Here is a 17,503-nt window from a genome sequence, read left to right as displayed (position 1 = left end):
TTTTTTTTTTTTCTTCTTCCCCGCATCAATCTACACTCCATACACCATAATGACAAAGCATATAACAGGTTTATAATATTAAAAGTAATTTAAAGCAGTTTAACATAAAGCTGCAACATAACAAAACGTGAAAAAAAACTGAATACTTTCGCAAGGCACTGTATGTCTTGCTTTTACCTCACCGGCCGAGTGGGCAAGCCAAGTTTCTGAACCACAAAAAAGGTGTAGTTATTGTACTGATGTATCTGTGCGATGCTAGTAAGTTGTCAAAACGAGTCATTTTTGAGTTCAGTTCATTCTTATCTCAAAAGTCCAAGAAAAAATGGATTCCTCATCAGTCCTTGTGTCTTAATAACTTTTGTGTCTACTCCTGTGAGCAGCATGAAGGATGAGGAGGAGCAGATGTGCCCTATCTGTCTGTTGGACATGCTAGATGAGGAAAGTCTGACGGTGTGTGAAGAGGGCTGCAGAAACAAACTCCACCATCACTGCATGTCTATATGTAAGTAGCAGGAAAATATTCCAGATTATCCCACATCACCTGGTGTTATATTTCGAATGATCACAGGAACTAGCATTGACTGTCCACATCACAGGAGGGAGAGCCTATTTATAGGTCCAGACAATATGTGACCCTGGAGCACAAAATGAGAAAAGAGTCTCGCATAAACCCAAGCAGGCAGGATGCTAATTGGACGCAGCAAGCCCAAACACAGATGGAGTTTAAGAAAGCTGCTGTCATCAAGCCCAAGCTGTCAGAGCGGCAGACAGCGCTAACTAATGAAGCTTCATTCAGATTTGTCCTGTTTGTGTTTACTCTGAGAGGAGGTCATGTAGAGGTCAGGATAGGCAGCATCACAGAGTCTGGTCGACTCCTCTCTGGTGGTTAGGCAAGCGAGACAAGCCGGCACCAGCCATGTTTGTGTGTCTGGCGAGCATTCTTTGGCCGGGGCGGGTGCAGGGGCGGGGCTTGGGACAGCTGCAGGGGAGGTGTCCGGAGACGTGGTGGTGGAGTCCTGCTGTAGCGTGCTCTCCATGGTCTGCGCTGACCCCGTCTACAAAGTCTATGTAGCAGCACTGGTGAGATGCTACACCCCTCTGTATTCTTGACACCACCCTTGCCTCTGCTAAAGTATCATGACATTGAATCAGTGTGTGCATTAATCAGGCTGCACTGGTTTCGTGCACTACATCTCAGGTTACATGCATAGCGTACATGCTTTCTGAGTTGTTTAAGCACTTATGTGAAGCAGAAGTCTTTATTATTCAATTGCTCTAGTCTTTATTATGCCCAAGTGTCGTGCATGCTGACGGTGAAGTGCTGTCACATGTGGACCAGTGTTTCACATGCCTGACCGCTGCTGTGATCATGTGAACACTTCAGTCACATGAGACCCTTACAGCGTGATGCTTCTGTTATGATCATAGAGAGAAGGAAATTGCACAATACTGCACCAACTCTTCACCAAGAGCTCCTACAGTCATCAGCACAGGTTAAAGTAGATGAGTTTCGGGTCAAAACATTGTCGTGGTACACTTTTGTCTTTAGCTTTGTTCACATCAAATTCAGATTTTCATCGCTAATGTAGATGTTCACGTGAGCTGGTCTGAATGGAAAACACTCCTTAACTGAGGCACATTCAGAAAAGTCCTGCCCTATAGGGTACAGTCCAGTTGTTCTCCATCATGTCAAGGACACATCCAAATTGGGCTGGGTGATATAGCTAAAAATCTATATTTCTCCAATATTCGAAATATATTTAAATATTTGTGCTTTTGTTTGTCACCCACGAAAGACATGATTGTTGTTATGAAGTACATTGTTTATTTCTAAAATTAATCTAATTAAACCGAATTTAAAAAAATTAAATAATTTGAATCTAATTAGAAAATATCTAGACATAGCAACCACTTTCTGCTTTCTAGCAAATAAACACAAAAGAAACATTTAAAATATTTATTTAAAGGTACCAATATAAAGAAGTTATACAAAAAGTGCAATCTTCTTACAAAAAGTTGTCTCTTTGAAGAACTAAGAACCAAATGACTTTTTGAATTTTGAGTTTGGATTCAGTCCTGAATTTTAAATACGGTTGTCAATCAGAAACTTTCCAGTATGTAGTTAGCAGCATGAACAATATAACATTCATATTATAAATGGATTATTAAACGAAAGCAAGCCAAGATTGTCAATCACTTCAGTTCAACTGACTGCAATTTTGTGAAAATTCTTGTGTAAAATAAAAAATCTGTTTACACTGCACAGTGAATCTCATTTACATTGTGTTTACAGGTTTTTTTTGTTGTAATGACAGGATTCGCAAGCATGCAGAACTTGAGCTCGCGGCCATGCGGTAAACAAAAGCACTGGCATTTTGAGTAGAATTTTAAGCAGTATTGAATAAATTATAAAACTGAAATGCCTCTGATTGCACATTGTGATCAAGAGATCAATAGATGTGTCTGAGATTGGCTACAATGCTCAATGCTTCAAAAACATGTAAATAGAAACCACTGATGCTCTTCACTTAGTGCACCGCGCACAAATACTCACAATCACTTTGACGCTGTCATACTTATCATTACCACTGTTCAGCCAATAGAAAAATGACAAAATTCCCAAGAAATAAAACAGAAATCAGGCCCTTAATGCTTTTCACTTGTGCCAAAATGTTAATTTTGGTTCTGGCTGATATCCATTTATTTCTGCTAGATATAAAAGCAGTCTAGATATGTTTTTTCCTTTGGTCAACTTTGATCGGAGGTTATCAGAACCGTACTGAGCTCTAAAGTGCAACGAACCACGCTGGCTAGTTTTAAAGTTCACTTCAAACCAGGAAGTCTGGAAACAGCGGGGATCCTCAGACTGAAGCTGGAAAAGAAAGGTTTCTTTTTTTCTTTGTCTCTTAACCTATTTCTCTTCCTTTAAAAAAAAAAAAAAACAATAGCTCTTGCTGCTTGGACTTCTGGGATGGTGTCTTTCCCTCGGGCTCTGTGCTCCAGTGAGCCGCCTCTATGAAAACAACAAGCGTTTTGTCCTTTCGGGGCTTTCCAGCAGTTTTCCTTTATTCTTCGAACACGCACCAGAAAGAGGGCCGTCTATATGAACTAAAAATACTAGGGACAAAAGCCTTTGGGATGTTACCCTGCGTTAGACTGCTCTGTGAACAGTGCAGCGTAGTGAAGTAGCCGTTTATGTGAAGTCTGCTTGTGTATTAAATGCAGCGAGTTAAAATGTCATGTTTCACTATTTATTCTTGACTTGGGAGTTATTTTTTTGCAGGGAGAAGAGCATTATTTGAGCCAGGATTTTAGCCTTTAGTGTTGTGAGTGTGTAGGCGGTAGAATGTGTTTGTTTTCAGGAGGGGAGTGTATGGTGGGTTAATCAATGCTGGGCCGCGCTCCAGTGCGATGTGCTATCAGTCACCACTCCCAGCTCTCTCTGGAGTCAGGGTCAGGGTCAGGGTGAACTCTTTCTCACACACTCACTGTCCTGCACTGTTGGTGTCGAGTCCAGTGCTTCTAGACTGGAGCATCACAGCCTTGTCCTGACCGCAGTGTTAATGCAAATAATAAAGTACAACTGAACATATACTTCTGTGTGTAGGCTAGAAAAGTAAAGAGGCTTATCAGCTTTTAAAACACTTGTCTACCGTTTCTTTTATGTCAATGAGAATCTGTCACTTTGTAAACGCTAGGCAAGTTAACCAGGTTGTGTGACTTTGAAACCATCAAAATTGAAGATACATTTAGAAACTTAGCACTCAAAACTAAAAACAAAAATGATGCTCCGTGTAGGGCTGCATTATTTGGAGAAAAAAAATATTTACTGCGATTATTCGGATTATTGTGATTTATTTCATGTTGTTGTCATTGTTTTTTAATAAAAGCTCCATGTTTGCTGTACTTGTTGGTAGGGCTCTGCAATTTGGCCAAAAATGTTGTAATTTAATGTTAAATGTAAAATGACTATAATAATAATAGTTGATTTTGTTTTACTACTAAATGTATTAAACAAAATAAAAATATTACTATTGTAATGTTTCTCTGTAAAATGTATTTACAAAATTGCAGTGCAACTGTAAAATTGCAACATTAATATTAATTGCTTTCTTAATTTCTTTTGGTAACACTTTAGTATAAGGACCAAGTCTCACTATTAACTAGTTGCTTATTAGCATGCCTGCTATTAACATATTGGCTGTTTATTATTGTTTATAAAGCACATATTCTGCATGAGCATATTCTACATCCCTAATCCTAACCAATACCTAAAATTAACAACTACATTACTAACTATTAATAAGCAGCTAATTAGGAGTTTATTGAGGCAAAAGTCGTAGTTAATGGTTTGTTAATAGCGAGAATTAGACCAATTCTTCATTTTTTAAATGTTACATGATTAAGCTTTTATTTTGGCAAAAAACCCTTAAAGCTACTTTTTGTTTAGAACAGCAGCTAATTGATATGCACTTTCAATATTTCAGCTAATTGCACAGCTCTCTATGGGTCAAGAGGCTACAGTAGCTGAAAACTTCTTCAAGCTACAGTCCTGAACATGGCAACATCGTTTGTTTTTGCTTGTGTTGATCCATGTTAAGAGTTGATGTTTGTTTCAGAAAACCCTGCGAGCGATGCTGGTCTACACCCCCTGTCACTCGGTGTCAGAGCGGACGCGATTACAGCAGCTGCTGCGGCCCGTGGTGGAGACCATCCTGGTCAAGTGTGCAGACGCTAACAGGTACTCGCTTGAGAACGCCTCTGACTGGGGCCTGTTTTTAATACACAGTGGAGAAATGAGTTCATTTATAGTGATTTGCCCTGATGTGAACAATCAGAAGATCTGCTGTACATCAAATCATGGTCTGAAGTTAACAAGCTATCGCCACCTAGTGGTCAGGAGCTGTAACAGACAGATGAATAATACATTTTTGTGTGTGCTGAAGTGCTGATACTATTTTTTTTTTTTAAAGAGTTTTCAGTATGAAATCAAAATGTATACTATTTGCTCCACCACACCTTCCTGGTCTTATTGTACATGATTTAGGGGTGCGTGTTATTCTAAAATTAATAATGGTTGTCTTTATAATCTTTCTTTATTGTGGGCATCACCACACCCTAATATTTTTCAATTCTGTTTTTTTATTATCCAATCAGTACTTGATGGATGAGCAAGTATCATTATTTTTGCTCAGAAAATGAATTCACCCTATATCAGTTCAGAAAAAGGCCTCACATTGTTGTTTACTTTAAATGCTTTTGGAGTGAGTTAATTGAGTGTGTTTTGTGCTCGTAGTCGCACCAGTCAGCTGTCCGTCTCCACTCTGCTGGAGCTGTGCAAAGGGCAGATGGGGGAGCTTGCTGTGGGAAGGGAAATCCTCAAAGCAGGTACAAATCATATTCCACGTTCCACACTTTTTATTTTAGCAATTCCCACAGTATATTCAAGCATAAGTATCACGTAGAATAGTACATAAGTATGCAAATTGTGATGCACATATGTGACCCTGGACCACAAAACCAGTCTTAAGTGTCAATTTTTCAAAATTGAGATTTATACATCATCTGAATAAGCTTTCCATTGATGTATGGTTTGTTAGGATCGAACAATATTTGGCCGAGATACAACTATTTGAAAATCTGGAATCTGAGGGTGTAAAAAAATCTAAATATTGAGAAAATTATCTTTAAAGTTGTCCAAATGAAGTTCTTAGCAATGCATATTACTAATCCAAAATTAAGTTTTGATATATTTACGGTAGGAAATTTACAAAATATCTTCATGGAACATGATCTTTACTTAATATCCTAATGATTTTTGGCATAAAAGAAAAATAAATAATTTTGACCCTTACAATGTATTTTTGGCTATTGCTACAAATATACCCCAGAAACTTAAGACTGCTTTTGTGCTCCAGGGTCACAAATAATATTTGAATCAACTGTTCCTTTTTGAAGACAATTCTTTTCTTCTCTTTCTCTCTGTAATATTTGTTTGCTTTTCAATGAAGACGTTTTCATCTCTGATTGTCCACCAGGCTCTATTGGTATTGGTGGAGTTGACTATGTCCTGAACTGTATCTTGGGCTCTAAAACAGAGGCCAATAACTGGCAAGCACTGCTGGGTCGACTGTGTCTGATCGACAGGCTCTTACTGGAGTTTCCTGCTGGATTGCTCTTACTGGAGTTTCCTGCTGAATTCTACCCTCATATTGTGTCTAGTGGAGACTGCAACCAGGCCCAAAACATTGGGGAGAGGTACAGAAATTCATCCAGATCTTACTGTGCCTCCGTTCTTAATTTATTAAATATGAACCATTATAAAGGTTTATCATTTTTGCAACCCTGTAAACAAATTTTTTTTAGGACGTGTTTGTGTGATTTCATTATTTTCAACTGATAAAATTTAAATAAGCATAAAAAGGAAATTAAATTTATACCTTTTTTAAAAAAATGTGTTCCAGAACAAGTACCAGGATTGTAGATTTAACCTTAGTCTTGCATAGCCTGACCTTCAGACAACAGGAGGTCTGGACTCCATAGCAGCTTTGATTGGCTAAGGCTGTCCTTGACCGACATGTAAAGCAGCCAATCAAAGTCGATGTTCCTATAATAACAGACTGGCATGCAACCAATGTTGTCTTCAGTCATTAAGAGTCTATGCTGTGTTTAGTTTATCCTAATAAACAATCATTGTCAGAGTTGTAAAAATGGCGGCTTTCTTCTTCCATGAGGTGGTTTGGCATCATGACAGATTTGTTTCCAGATGTGTGTTAAGCCCTATTCGGACGGGATTAGTTTTTCATGGAGAGGTGGGGTTAAGTAATTATTACCAGAGCTTCTCAGTTATTTTAGTCCCGTCCGATTGCACCATCTCGGTAACAATTACAGACAATGTCGGTAAAGATTATGGCGACTTTTACCTTCTGTAAAAAGGTCCGGAGAAATTACCTCAGGTAATACTAATCCCATGCGATTAGACCAGCTGTAAAAATATACGTAAATATGCCGTCACTTCCTGTAATTTTCAATTAATTTTTTTCAAATGTGGATCACTGCCAGTCCGTTTGTTGTGCTTAATGCACTCTCTATACTTTCTTTTCAGGTAGTCGATTCTCTCTTTCAGTTTTCCGCAGTCCCCAAATTCTTCCTCGACTTTTGGACATTTACTTACAACAATTCGATAAATCTGTTCCCAAATGGTGTGGTTATGCACCATGGTCTCGAATTGTTTCTGAAACCGAAATTAAACACAGTGTTTCCTCCCTGGTCCAATTTCGCGTTTTTGATGTGATGTCATTCAGGAAGTAATGTAAAACGCACGTGACGACAGGCAGGTATAGTTTTACTGAGATTTCTAATCCTGTGCGAATCAGCCATTAATATTACAGATGTACTGTGGTAAAATTACATTACCCCATCTACCCCTGTAAAACTAATCCCGTCCAAATAGGGCTAAAGAAAGTGACACACACTTCTACCGAAAAACCTATAGTATTCAACCAATCGGATGATGATTGCGAAACTCAAGTTTTGTGTGCCTTATGTATCAGACAATCAGTCAACGGTCTGTAAGTCTAATTTATCCCAAGATAATTTCTTTATGTAAGCAAAATGGACATTGTATCTCTATCGAGTCAAATTGAATAGAGAGCTTGTGAATCACACAATCAAATCGAATTAGGAAATATGTCGTGATACCCATCACTCATTAGGAACTTGCTAGATTGGTGTCTGTTTGCTTTTTCTTTTGTGTTTGGTGTTAATAGTCATCATGCATTAACAGGGTTGTAAACAAAATGTAGGCAGTTTTGGGGAAAGTTACTTTCAAAAGTAATGCATTACAATATTGCGTTACTCCATAAAAGTAACTTGTTACTTAGTTACTTTTTATGGAAAGTAATGCATTCCGTTACTTTTTGTCTCCTGGGCTGGGGTTGCTTATTTGTTTTTAATAACAAAAAACTCAGTTATATTTTACCTTTTCACACCAAAAGTGAGATTAATAAGCCTCTGACTGAAGGAAGTGTGTCTGCCTCTGCACTTACTCCCAATTTCTCTCAATGCAGGACATGAGAGGTGTCAGTGAATAAATTGGAAAACGAAAAAACTTGAAAAAGTAACTCAGATACTTTGTTGTAAATTTAAAAGTATTGCATTACTTTACTAGTTACTAAGAATTAATAATCTGATTACTTAACTCGCATTACTTGTAATGCGTTACCCTCAACACTGAACATATAAGTCAATATTCAGTTTTTGAATTAAAAAGTAAAAGGAAACCGGTTTGCCCTCTTTATGCAAAGTGCTTTACTCTAATTTTTTTTTTGCATTTATTTTGTCTTTGTAGGTATCAGAAGCTGCTGCCTCTTCTGAGTTTCGCGCTGCAGTCCATCGATAACTCTCACTCCATGGTGGGTAAACTCTCTCGTCGCATCTTCCTGAGCGCTGCTCGTATGGTAGCGCGTGTGCCTCATGTCTTCGTTAAGCTCCTGGACATGCTTAACATCACCAGCTCCACTCACTACGCCCGCATGCGCCGGCGTCTCCTGGCCATCGCAGAGGAGATGGACATCCTGGACGCTATCCATTTTGGACTAGAAGACCTACAGACCCACAGTTCACACTCCAGTGCTTTCCTCGAACCCTCAGCCCCCCATAACTCCCCATGCGCCACCGAAAGAAACTCTCCCACCCCTGATCTACAGCAGCCCACCACCAAGCTGGCGCTTTCAGGTCAAGCCAGTTCAGCTCCTGTGGACGATATAACCGAGAGACTCGCAAACGTCGTCACAAGCCCTGCTGATTTTCCAAAGCCCCCCGTTCAGGCCCGAAACAGACCCGTGAGTCAGTGTTTGAACTCCCCGTCATCCGGTCATCCCCCAAACCTTCCTTCTCTGTCCATGGCCAACGCCTCTGCCTTCCCTCCAGAAAACCCCAAAGCCCCGCCACAGAGTTTTGTGCCCAACAAACTCGCCCAGTCCTCACTGAATACCCAGTGTAAGTTGCCTCTGCAGAAGGGACTAAACTGTAAGGAGCCGGAGAAGCTGCCTTCGCCCGTGTTTACCCAAGCCCGACCACTGAGTCAGATCCACTGGCCCAGACCCTCTTGGCCCTCTCCCGCTGCCTCATCCGAAGGAGCTAAAGCTTTAAGCCCAGGGACAAAGAGCAGCATGAAACTGGACCTTCAGGAGGTGCGGTCCAGAGATGGCGCTGTCTGCAGCGGCGGATCTGCTCTCATCCCCAGCGAGGACTCAGTCTTCACTCCAGTGGAGGAGAAAGTCCACAGTCTGGACGCCTCGGCTGATCTCAGCTCCAGCATGGAGGACCTGTTGGAAACCTCCATCCCCGCGGCAGACAGCACGGTCACCTTCCAGTCCGAAGTGGCGGTGCTGTCACCGGAGCAGGCGAACACAAGCGACGACACATACAGCGAGGACGTGACCCAGAACCAGAAGTGCAAGGAGAAGATGGAAGCTGAGGAAGAGGAGGCGCTGGCGGTGGTCATGGCCATGTCTGAGTCGCAAGACGCCTTGCCTGTCATCCCGCAGTTACAGGTGGAGAAAGGAGAGGACGTGATCATTATTCAGGTGGATGTAAGTGCATGATCATTGTAAACTTTGCGCAAAAATGAGGGTGAATTGTTTGTACACTGTCACGAAAAAAAAAAGTGCAAAAACTGTACAGTGGGGGGCAAAATGATTAGAACACTAGTATTTTCACCAGCAAAAAATGGTTTTAAGTCAGTTATTTATATATTTTGCTGTAGTGTAATATCAGTTTACATTTCCAAACATTAATTTTGCCATTAATTGTATTAATCCAGTGAGATTTTTGTTTGCTCCACACAGAGATCTGATCTGATCATTATCAGTCTATCTGGAATGACATAAAGAAACAGAACAAACTGAGACAGACTAAACCCAGAAGAACTGTCTCCAAGATGCTTCAAGAAACCTACCTGCAAAGCTACAGTACTGTTCAAAGTTTTAGGTACTTGTGTAAAAATGCTGTAAAATGAGGACGCTGTCAAAAATAATGTCATAAATAGATTTTCTTTATCAATTAACTTCTATTTGCTAAATTAAATCAACATTTGGTGTGAGCATCCTTTGCGTTTAAAGCAGCTTTAGGTGCACTTGCGCAGAGTTTTTCAGGGAGCTTTGCAGGTAGGTTTCTTGAAGCGTCTTGGAGACGTTGCCACAGTTCTTCTGGATTGAGTCTGTCTCAGTTTGTTCTGTTTCTTCATGTAATCCCAGACAGACTGGATGATGATCAGATCAGATCTCTGGTTGTTGTGCAAACAAAAATCTCGCTGGATTATTACAATTAATGGCAAAATGAATGTTTGGATTTGTAAACTGATATTTCCTACTGACACTTCATTTTGTTCTGTTTCTTCATGTCACTCCAGACAGACTGATGATGATCAGATCAGATCTCTGTGTGGAGCAAACAAAAATCTCGCTGGATTATTACAATTAATGGCAAAATGAATGTTTGGATTTGTAAACTGATATTTCCTACTGACACTACAGCAAAAGATAGAAATAATGAAAATACTAGTGTTCTAATAATTTTGGCCACTGTACCTTTAGGGGTACAAGAACATGTCACTGGAGCAGTACTCTTAAAAGGACAACGTTGTACCTTATCTACTATTATAGGGACAGTTGTGGCCTAATGGTTAAAGACTCCGACTTATAAGCTTGTAAACAAGTCTCAGTACCGGCAGGAAATGTAGGTAGGGGAAGTTAATGAACAGTGCTTGGATGGGTGAAATGCAGAGGACAAATTGGTTTACCATACATGGCCTTTGCATCACTTCATTTTACTATTTGCGATTAAAAGTAATAATATGCCCTCATAAGGTGCTACAATTAATCTTTTAGCAGTAAATAAGGTCCAAAGATGTTCCTTTCAGGGTACTGCCCAGTGACAAGCTGTTGTAGCCCTTAAAGTTAGAGAGATTTGACTGCAATATATCATCTTGTGTATAATTTCACGATCAAACTCTGTATTTGGCTTCATTTTTCCCCTATTTTGCTTTTCATGGTCAGACACCAGAGACTCTGCCTGGTCATACCAAAGCAAAGCAGCCATACAGGGAGTGCATGGAGTGGCTCAAAGGTCAGCAGATTGGCCTGGGTGCCTTCTCGTCATGTTACCAGGCTCAGGATGTGGGCACTGGCACTCTGATGGCTGTCAAACAGGTGAGAATATCTGACACACACCACACAGTACTTCATAGGAGATTATCACCATGAATTTATGATCTTTAGGTTGCAAGCCTCACCTTTGAAAACGTTACCGATCAGTCCTACCTTAGCACATTTTGATGTTCACCATTTTCTCAGACAAGCCTTTGCTCTTTTCTGACATGTTTATGGAGGATATGGGTGTTAGCTAGCTACCTTTTTCCTGCTCCCCATGACGCCTTGCGCAAATTATGGGAGTAACTTCCGTTTACACTGTAAACAATCAGCAAAAGGTTTTCTCTATGAACGCAATAATAAGCATTTTCAAAAGCTGGGTACAATGAGGTGACATTATTTTACTCACCCTTCAACCATCGATCATTAAAAGGAAATTTATCAGTGTTAAAGCATTAAAAATTACTTTTTTAACACACCACGAATAACTCCAAAAGATCCTCCTTCTATCCGCAGCAATATTACGGATGTGTTAAATATCATTATAGTAATATATGTCTATATTTCGTAACAATTACATTTTACAGCATCCGTGTGAAAACAAACCGGAGAAAAATCAAAGATTCCCAGTGCATTCCAGGGAATTATTCATGGTTTATATCATAAATTAAATCGGGAGAGCAGACCACAAATGCACAGTAGGCTATATGTTGTCTTTTTTTCATTTGCTTACAGCGGAATACAAAGGAAACATGAAAATAATCAGGAGGAAAATAATGCAGAATAAAAGAGCTATTCTATGGATATCGGTGTTATATCACATCACAATTATATACTAAGCATAACGTTATTCTCCTGACTTCTGAAAATAAAAAATAAATGTATAGCCCATATTCAGTCAAAATGACAATAAGGATTATTTGTAGTGCAATCTTATGATCTGAAATGATTTGTTGCAATCTTTTTAAGTGGAACCTCCCCAAACCGGAAGTGCCTCCCATAATTTAAAACGCATCAGGAAAAAGGTGGATACCTGGGCTAGCCAACACTGTTCCTGGACGATTACCTTGCTGCAGTCTTCACTTCCAACCCTGCTCCAGTAATCCTAAACATCTTGATTAGCTGCTTCAGGTGTGTTTGATTAGGGTTGGAGCTGGGCTCTGCAGAATGGTAGTCCTTCAGACCCCTGACATATACAAAGGCACTAAATATGGACACAGACGGGGCCGAGTATGTTTTGTTTTTGGCAGCAGTGACAGAACAGACCATTTGCAGACTTAACTGTGATATTTATTCCTCAGGTGACGTATGTGAGGAACACCTCCTCAGAGCAGGAAGAGGTGGTGGAGGCACTACGAGAGGAGATCCGCATGATGGGCCTCCTCAGCCACCCCAACATCATACGGATGCTTGGGGCAACCTGTGAGAAGAACAACTACAACCTGTTTGTGGAGTGGATGGCAGGTTTGTTGTCCACAATTATGCAGAGAGTAAAACGGGTCCATTTATCAGTTTCAAACCAAGCAGCTTTCTCTTGGTCATGGTGGTGCATCTGCATGACTAACTTAAAGCTATTACGAAATCTATCCTCGCACAAATTCCCAATTGCGTGGATTCTGATTGAATTGAAAGGATTTCCCCCCGTGACCGTACCATAGGTAGTGTTGGGATCCTTTTGGCTACTTTCCTCTTTATAAGCAACACTTTTCAGAGTCGCTCTTTTGCCCGATTTTGCCCTAGTCCATAAATGTAATACTCGGACTCCTGTTTTCTTAGGTGGCTCTGTGTCTCATCTCTTAAATAAGTATGGTGCCTTTAAGGAGGGTGTGATCATCAACTACACCGAGCAGCTTCTACGAGGTCTCGCTTACCTCCACGAGAACCAGATCATCCACCGTGACATCAAAGGTAAGCTACTGGAGCTTGGCTTCAGCAAACACTGCTACTGTCTCTGTACTAGGAGGAATGGTTTCCTTCCTACTTTGTGTCCTCTTGTGTTGATGGATGTAGAGGGCAGTGACTTTTTCACTTTTTTGGGTGTGTTTTAAGCTCTGTTCCCAACCTAATCAGGTTGGAGTTTCGCACAGTTTAGAGAATCGCACAGCCTCACAATGGAGGAAGCATTAAGAATTAAGCTCACTTGACTACAACAGTTCATATATATCAATGTTGTAACAGATAGAAATGGCCGAGGTAATGAACAACCTGCTTGTTAAAGTGAATGTACTTAATCCTGTATCTGAGGCAAAATTAGGCTACTAAATATTGAGAATGCAACAACCTGTATTATTTTTTAAAAATTCGATATGTCTCTCAACATGGCGCTCAAATTAAGCGATCACATTTCAATGATGCAGCACACGCAGTGAGAGGCGAATATGAGCGGCGTGTCAGTCTCGGGCTGGAGTCAAATACACAGTAATAGTTTAAACTTCTTAGTCAGCATTAACAGTGGGTAAAGTTTGCATACTTTTGCTCTCCTCCTAGTCACTTTTGAACTCTTTGTCCCTCTCTTGATTAAAGCTCCAGGTGCAGGGTTTCCAGATATCACAAAAAGAGCAAAACAAGCCTCTTAAAACACAGTATAATAAGCAGATAGCAGGGAACAAATTTAAACAATATAACTAGTATTAATAGTATTCGACAAAATTAAAAGGAAGTAAATGTAATTTTTGAATAGAATTTTTCGGTATAAAATATTTAGATATTACGAACTGATTGAAGTAAAACAATAACATGAGATGTAAAAATTATTCAGAAACACCTTAATTAAAGTTTAATTGCACCTAAAAGTTGCATTTAATATCAATCGGCTGTGGGCAGTTGTGTTTTTACTAAAATAATTTACCAAAATTAAAACAATGTTAAGTGGTGAAGTACTTTTCATTTCTAAAGTATTTAATTTATTAATCATATAATGCCCTTTTTGTCGATGTTCAGAATAACTACATATATAAATAACTATATTGTGAAATATATCGGTACCGTGAAATAAAATTAGTCATGCCGTGAAACTGAATTTCGGTCATACTGCCCACCCCTAGGGCAATCCCAGAATGCATTTCAAATAAGCTCAGTTCTTCTAAGATGAACAAGTCGAGAAAATTCTGCTACATTTGAGGGTAGCACTCTACATCGGCAGTAGCAGAGCAGAGCTTTATTGCATGTTTCTACACTCACAGTCTTCTTATAATCATTGCAGGTGCCAATCTACTAATAGACAGCACAGGCCAGAGGTTGCGGATAGCTGATTTTGGGGCAGCGGCACGTCTGGCTTCAAAAGGCACCGGTGCGGGAGAGTTTCAGGGTCAGCTCCTGGGAACCATTGCCTTCATGGCTCCTGAGGTAAACATTCGAATCTAAAAATGCATAACCTGCCTCTTTACTACAGTAAATACAGTTGCATGTGTGGTCAGCGTTATAGCAAGTCACACACACAATATTAAAGCTTAATTTCACAACTTGCATTCAAATGGGACAGTATGTTGCAATGGCAATGTTTCTTTTGTTTGCAGAATTTATTGATATGTCAAAATGCAGCTAATGTAGAAAAACTATACATCCATCTGGTTTTACACTGAGGCACGCAATAGTCACTTTGCTTGGGTCCATTTATTTCAATTATGTAAAGACGTTAGCCTGCTCAGACTGTGCTCAAAGCTCTGGTGGCTTGGTTGAAAAATGAGAGACTGAGTGAAAGAGAGACCTTCCCAGACAAAAGAAAGCTTGTTCATTTTAAAGAGGTTTCAGTAATGAATACGCTGCCGGGGGAGGCAGGGCCAGCTGAACTGCTTCCTAATTAAACAGAGTTTGGGCACACAATAACAACAAGGAATTAAGAGGTCAGCCAATTGTGGCTGCCTTAAAAGAACTGCAATTTACTTTCATTTCAACTTGAGATCTAAATCCACTTTGTCCTGTTTTCCTGACTGGCCACGTAACTATGAACACCACACACAGAGGTCACCAGACTTGACCACGGTTTTGTGGAAAGACATTTAAATGTCCAGAGCTTAGAGGGCAAGGAAAGTTGTGCACCTGTGTGCCCCCACTTCACGATACATGGTGCAGAGAAATAAAACATTTGCATTGGATCAGTTCATCACTTGAATGGCTGGCTGATGCCACCTTTTAATTTGTTTTGTTTGGGCATTTTAATATAAAGGTACTGTCAGTAAGTCAATTCTTTAGCTGGTTAACTCAATCAATTAAATGAATGAATGAATGATGCATTTATATAGTGCGTTATTGTGTATTGTTGTACACCCAAAGCTCTTTACAATCATGTGGGGGGGGGGTCTCTCCTCAACCACCACCAGTGTGCAGCATCCACTTGGATGATGCGACGGCAGCCACAGGACAACAGCGCCAGTGCGCTCACCACACACCAGCTACAGGTGGAGAGGAGAGAGAGTCATAGAGCCAATCAAGTGGTTGGGGATTATTAGGAGGCCATGATTGACAAAGGCCAGGGGGGCAATTTGGCCAGGACACCGGGGTTACACCCCTACTCTTTAGGAGAAGTGCCATGGGATTTTTAATGACCACAGAGAGTCAGGAACTCGGTTTAAGGTCTCATCTGAAAGACGGTGCTTTTTTTTTTGACAGTATAGTGTCCCCGTCACTATACTGGGGCGTTAGGACCCACTCAGACTACAGGGTGAGCACCCCCTGCTGGCCTCACTAACACCTCTTCCAACAGCAACCTAGTTTTCCCAGGAGGTCTCCCATCCAGGTACTGACCAGGCTCAACCTTGCTTAGCTTAGTCTTGGGCTGCAGAAACAACATTACACAGAAACAACATTATAGAATACAGTGTGTATTGTATATTGTATATATCCAGGGTTCTCTACATGCCTGTACTTATAAAAATCCCCCAAAGTTTTCATTCAAACTGACAATGTCGAAGTGGACCCCTTGATGCTTTTTAGGTTTTGTACAGGATTTCAGATTAAAACTTTGTAGCACAGTTTTGTCCTATTTGGCCCTCAATGACTAATAACACTGAAATGTCAGAGAATTATGGACAAGTGTACTGGGGCTCATTTGAAACGAGATACTGTGGCGAATTGCAGTGATTCTGAGGGCTTTTATTTTGGAAATTCATAAAGCAGAGGACTGAGAGTGTTGAGCTGCAGAATAGCCGTCGCGCTCTTTCCCGTCTGTGACTCATGCTGTGAGGGTGACTGTGCATTCAAGGAGTAAATCAGTCGCTTATTGATGAGAGATGACATCATACCCCGTTCTCCGAGTTCTGTGAAGAGCACAGATCAGGGGTGTGCAGTCCTGTGAACCAGTGAGCCCCTGCATGCACCTGCTGCTTGTCAGTTAATGGCAGTTGCGTTAGATTTTTATATTACATTTTTTTACGTATTTTTCTTGCAGCTGCAGTACATTAAATGGTCTGTGCATTTCTACACGCGTCTCAAGTGTCATATGAGGGGTTGTGATTGTCATTTGTGTGACTGCAGGTGCTGAGAGGGCAGCAGTACGGTCGCAGCTGTGATGTCTGGAGTGTGGGCTGTGCTATTATCGAGATGTCCTGTGCGAAGCCGCCCTGGAATGCGGAGAAACACTCCAACCACCTGGCACTCATTTTCAAGGTGAGAATGAAACTGTGTGTGCACATGTTTTAAGATAAAAAAAACTGTTTAGTTGTCAGGGCTCCTACGGTGTTTGGAAAAGTATGGAAAATTATGGAAAAAAAGAAAGACTTTAAGTGAGTGACGTGACATGTGGCCAAGTATGGTGACCCATACTCTGAATTAGTGCTCTGCATTTATCTCATCCAAAGTGCACACACACACCGTGAACACACACCCGGAGCAGTGGGCAGCCATTTATGCTGCGGCGCCATGGGAGCAGTTGGGGGTTCGGTGCCTTGCTCAAGGGCACCTCAGTCGTGGTATTGAAGGTGGGAGAGAGCGCTGTACATTCACTCCCCCACCTACAATCCCTGCCAGTACGAGACTTCCCCCTAAAATAAATGAATATAGAGAATCGCTCTCTCCTGTAGTTGGCTCAAAATGCCCACGCTTTGACTGTAGCTCAGTGGCTGGGTTGTTTTGTCGGAGACAGGCTCAACCCAGCGATTGAGTAGAAAAAAAATAACCCAGCGTTAAAAATGACCCAGCACCTGGGTAAAAATATTAAAAACAACCCAATAAAATGAACCAACAAGCTGAACCCAGCATTTGGGTTAAAAAAAAAAATAACCCAGCATTTTTTAGAACATAGGAAAAACTACCCAGCACCTGGGTAAATTATTTTTTTTATTAAAAACAACCCAATAAAATGACCCAACAAGCTGAACCCAGCATTTTTTAGAACGCAGAAAAATTACCAACAA

The 17,503-nt window shown here is 40.6% G+C and overlaps 1 protein-coding gene across 1 annotated transcript in view; it reads left to right on the top strand.

Annotated features, from left to right (window-relative positions):
• Positions 1 to 17,503, top strand: part of LOC107702559 (mitogen-activated protein kinase kinase kinase 1-like) — a 37,787-nt gene that overhangs the window by 15,103 nt on the left and 5,181 nt on the right. The window contains exons 7-17 of the mRNA XM_016504916.1: positions 381 to 502; positions 896 to 1,080; positions 4,620 to 4,741; positions 5,297 to 5,388; positions 6,039 to 6,258; positions 8,351 to 9,596; positions 11,061 to 11,213; positions 12,455 to 12,617; positions 12,930 to 13,061; positions 14,356 to 14,498; positions 16,626 to 16,757. Of these exons, the coding sequence (XP_016360402.1) occupies positions 381 to 502; positions 896 to 1,080; positions 4,620 to 4,741; positions 5,297 to 5,388; positions 6,039 to 6,258; positions 8,351 to 9,596; positions 11,061 to 11,213; positions 12,455 to 12,617; positions 12,930 to 13,061; positions 14,356 to 14,498; positions 16,626 to 16,757 (2,710 nt within the window). The remainder of the gene's footprint in view (positions 1 to 380; positions 503 to 895; positions 1,081 to 4,619; positions 4,742 to 5,296; positions 5,389 to 6,038; positions 6,259 to 8,350; positions 9,597 to 11,060; positions 11,214 to 12,454; positions 12,618 to 12,929; positions 13,062 to 14,355; positions 14,499 to 16,625; positions 16,758 to 17,503) is intronic.

The sequence above is a fragment of the Sinocyclocheilus anshuiensis genome, unplaced genomic scaffold, assembly GCF_001515605.1.
Source record: "Sinocyclocheilus anshuiensis isolate Anshui unplaced genomic scaffold, SAMN03320099.WGS_v1.1 scaffold210, whole genome shotgun sequence".
NCBI lineage: Eukaryota > Metazoa > Chordata > Actinopteri > Cypriniformes > Cyprinidae > Sinocyclocheilus > Sinocyclocheilus anshuiensis.
The sequence above is the reverse complement of the archived record's forward strand: the minus strand, read 5'-3'. Positions and strand labels throughout refer to the sequence as shown.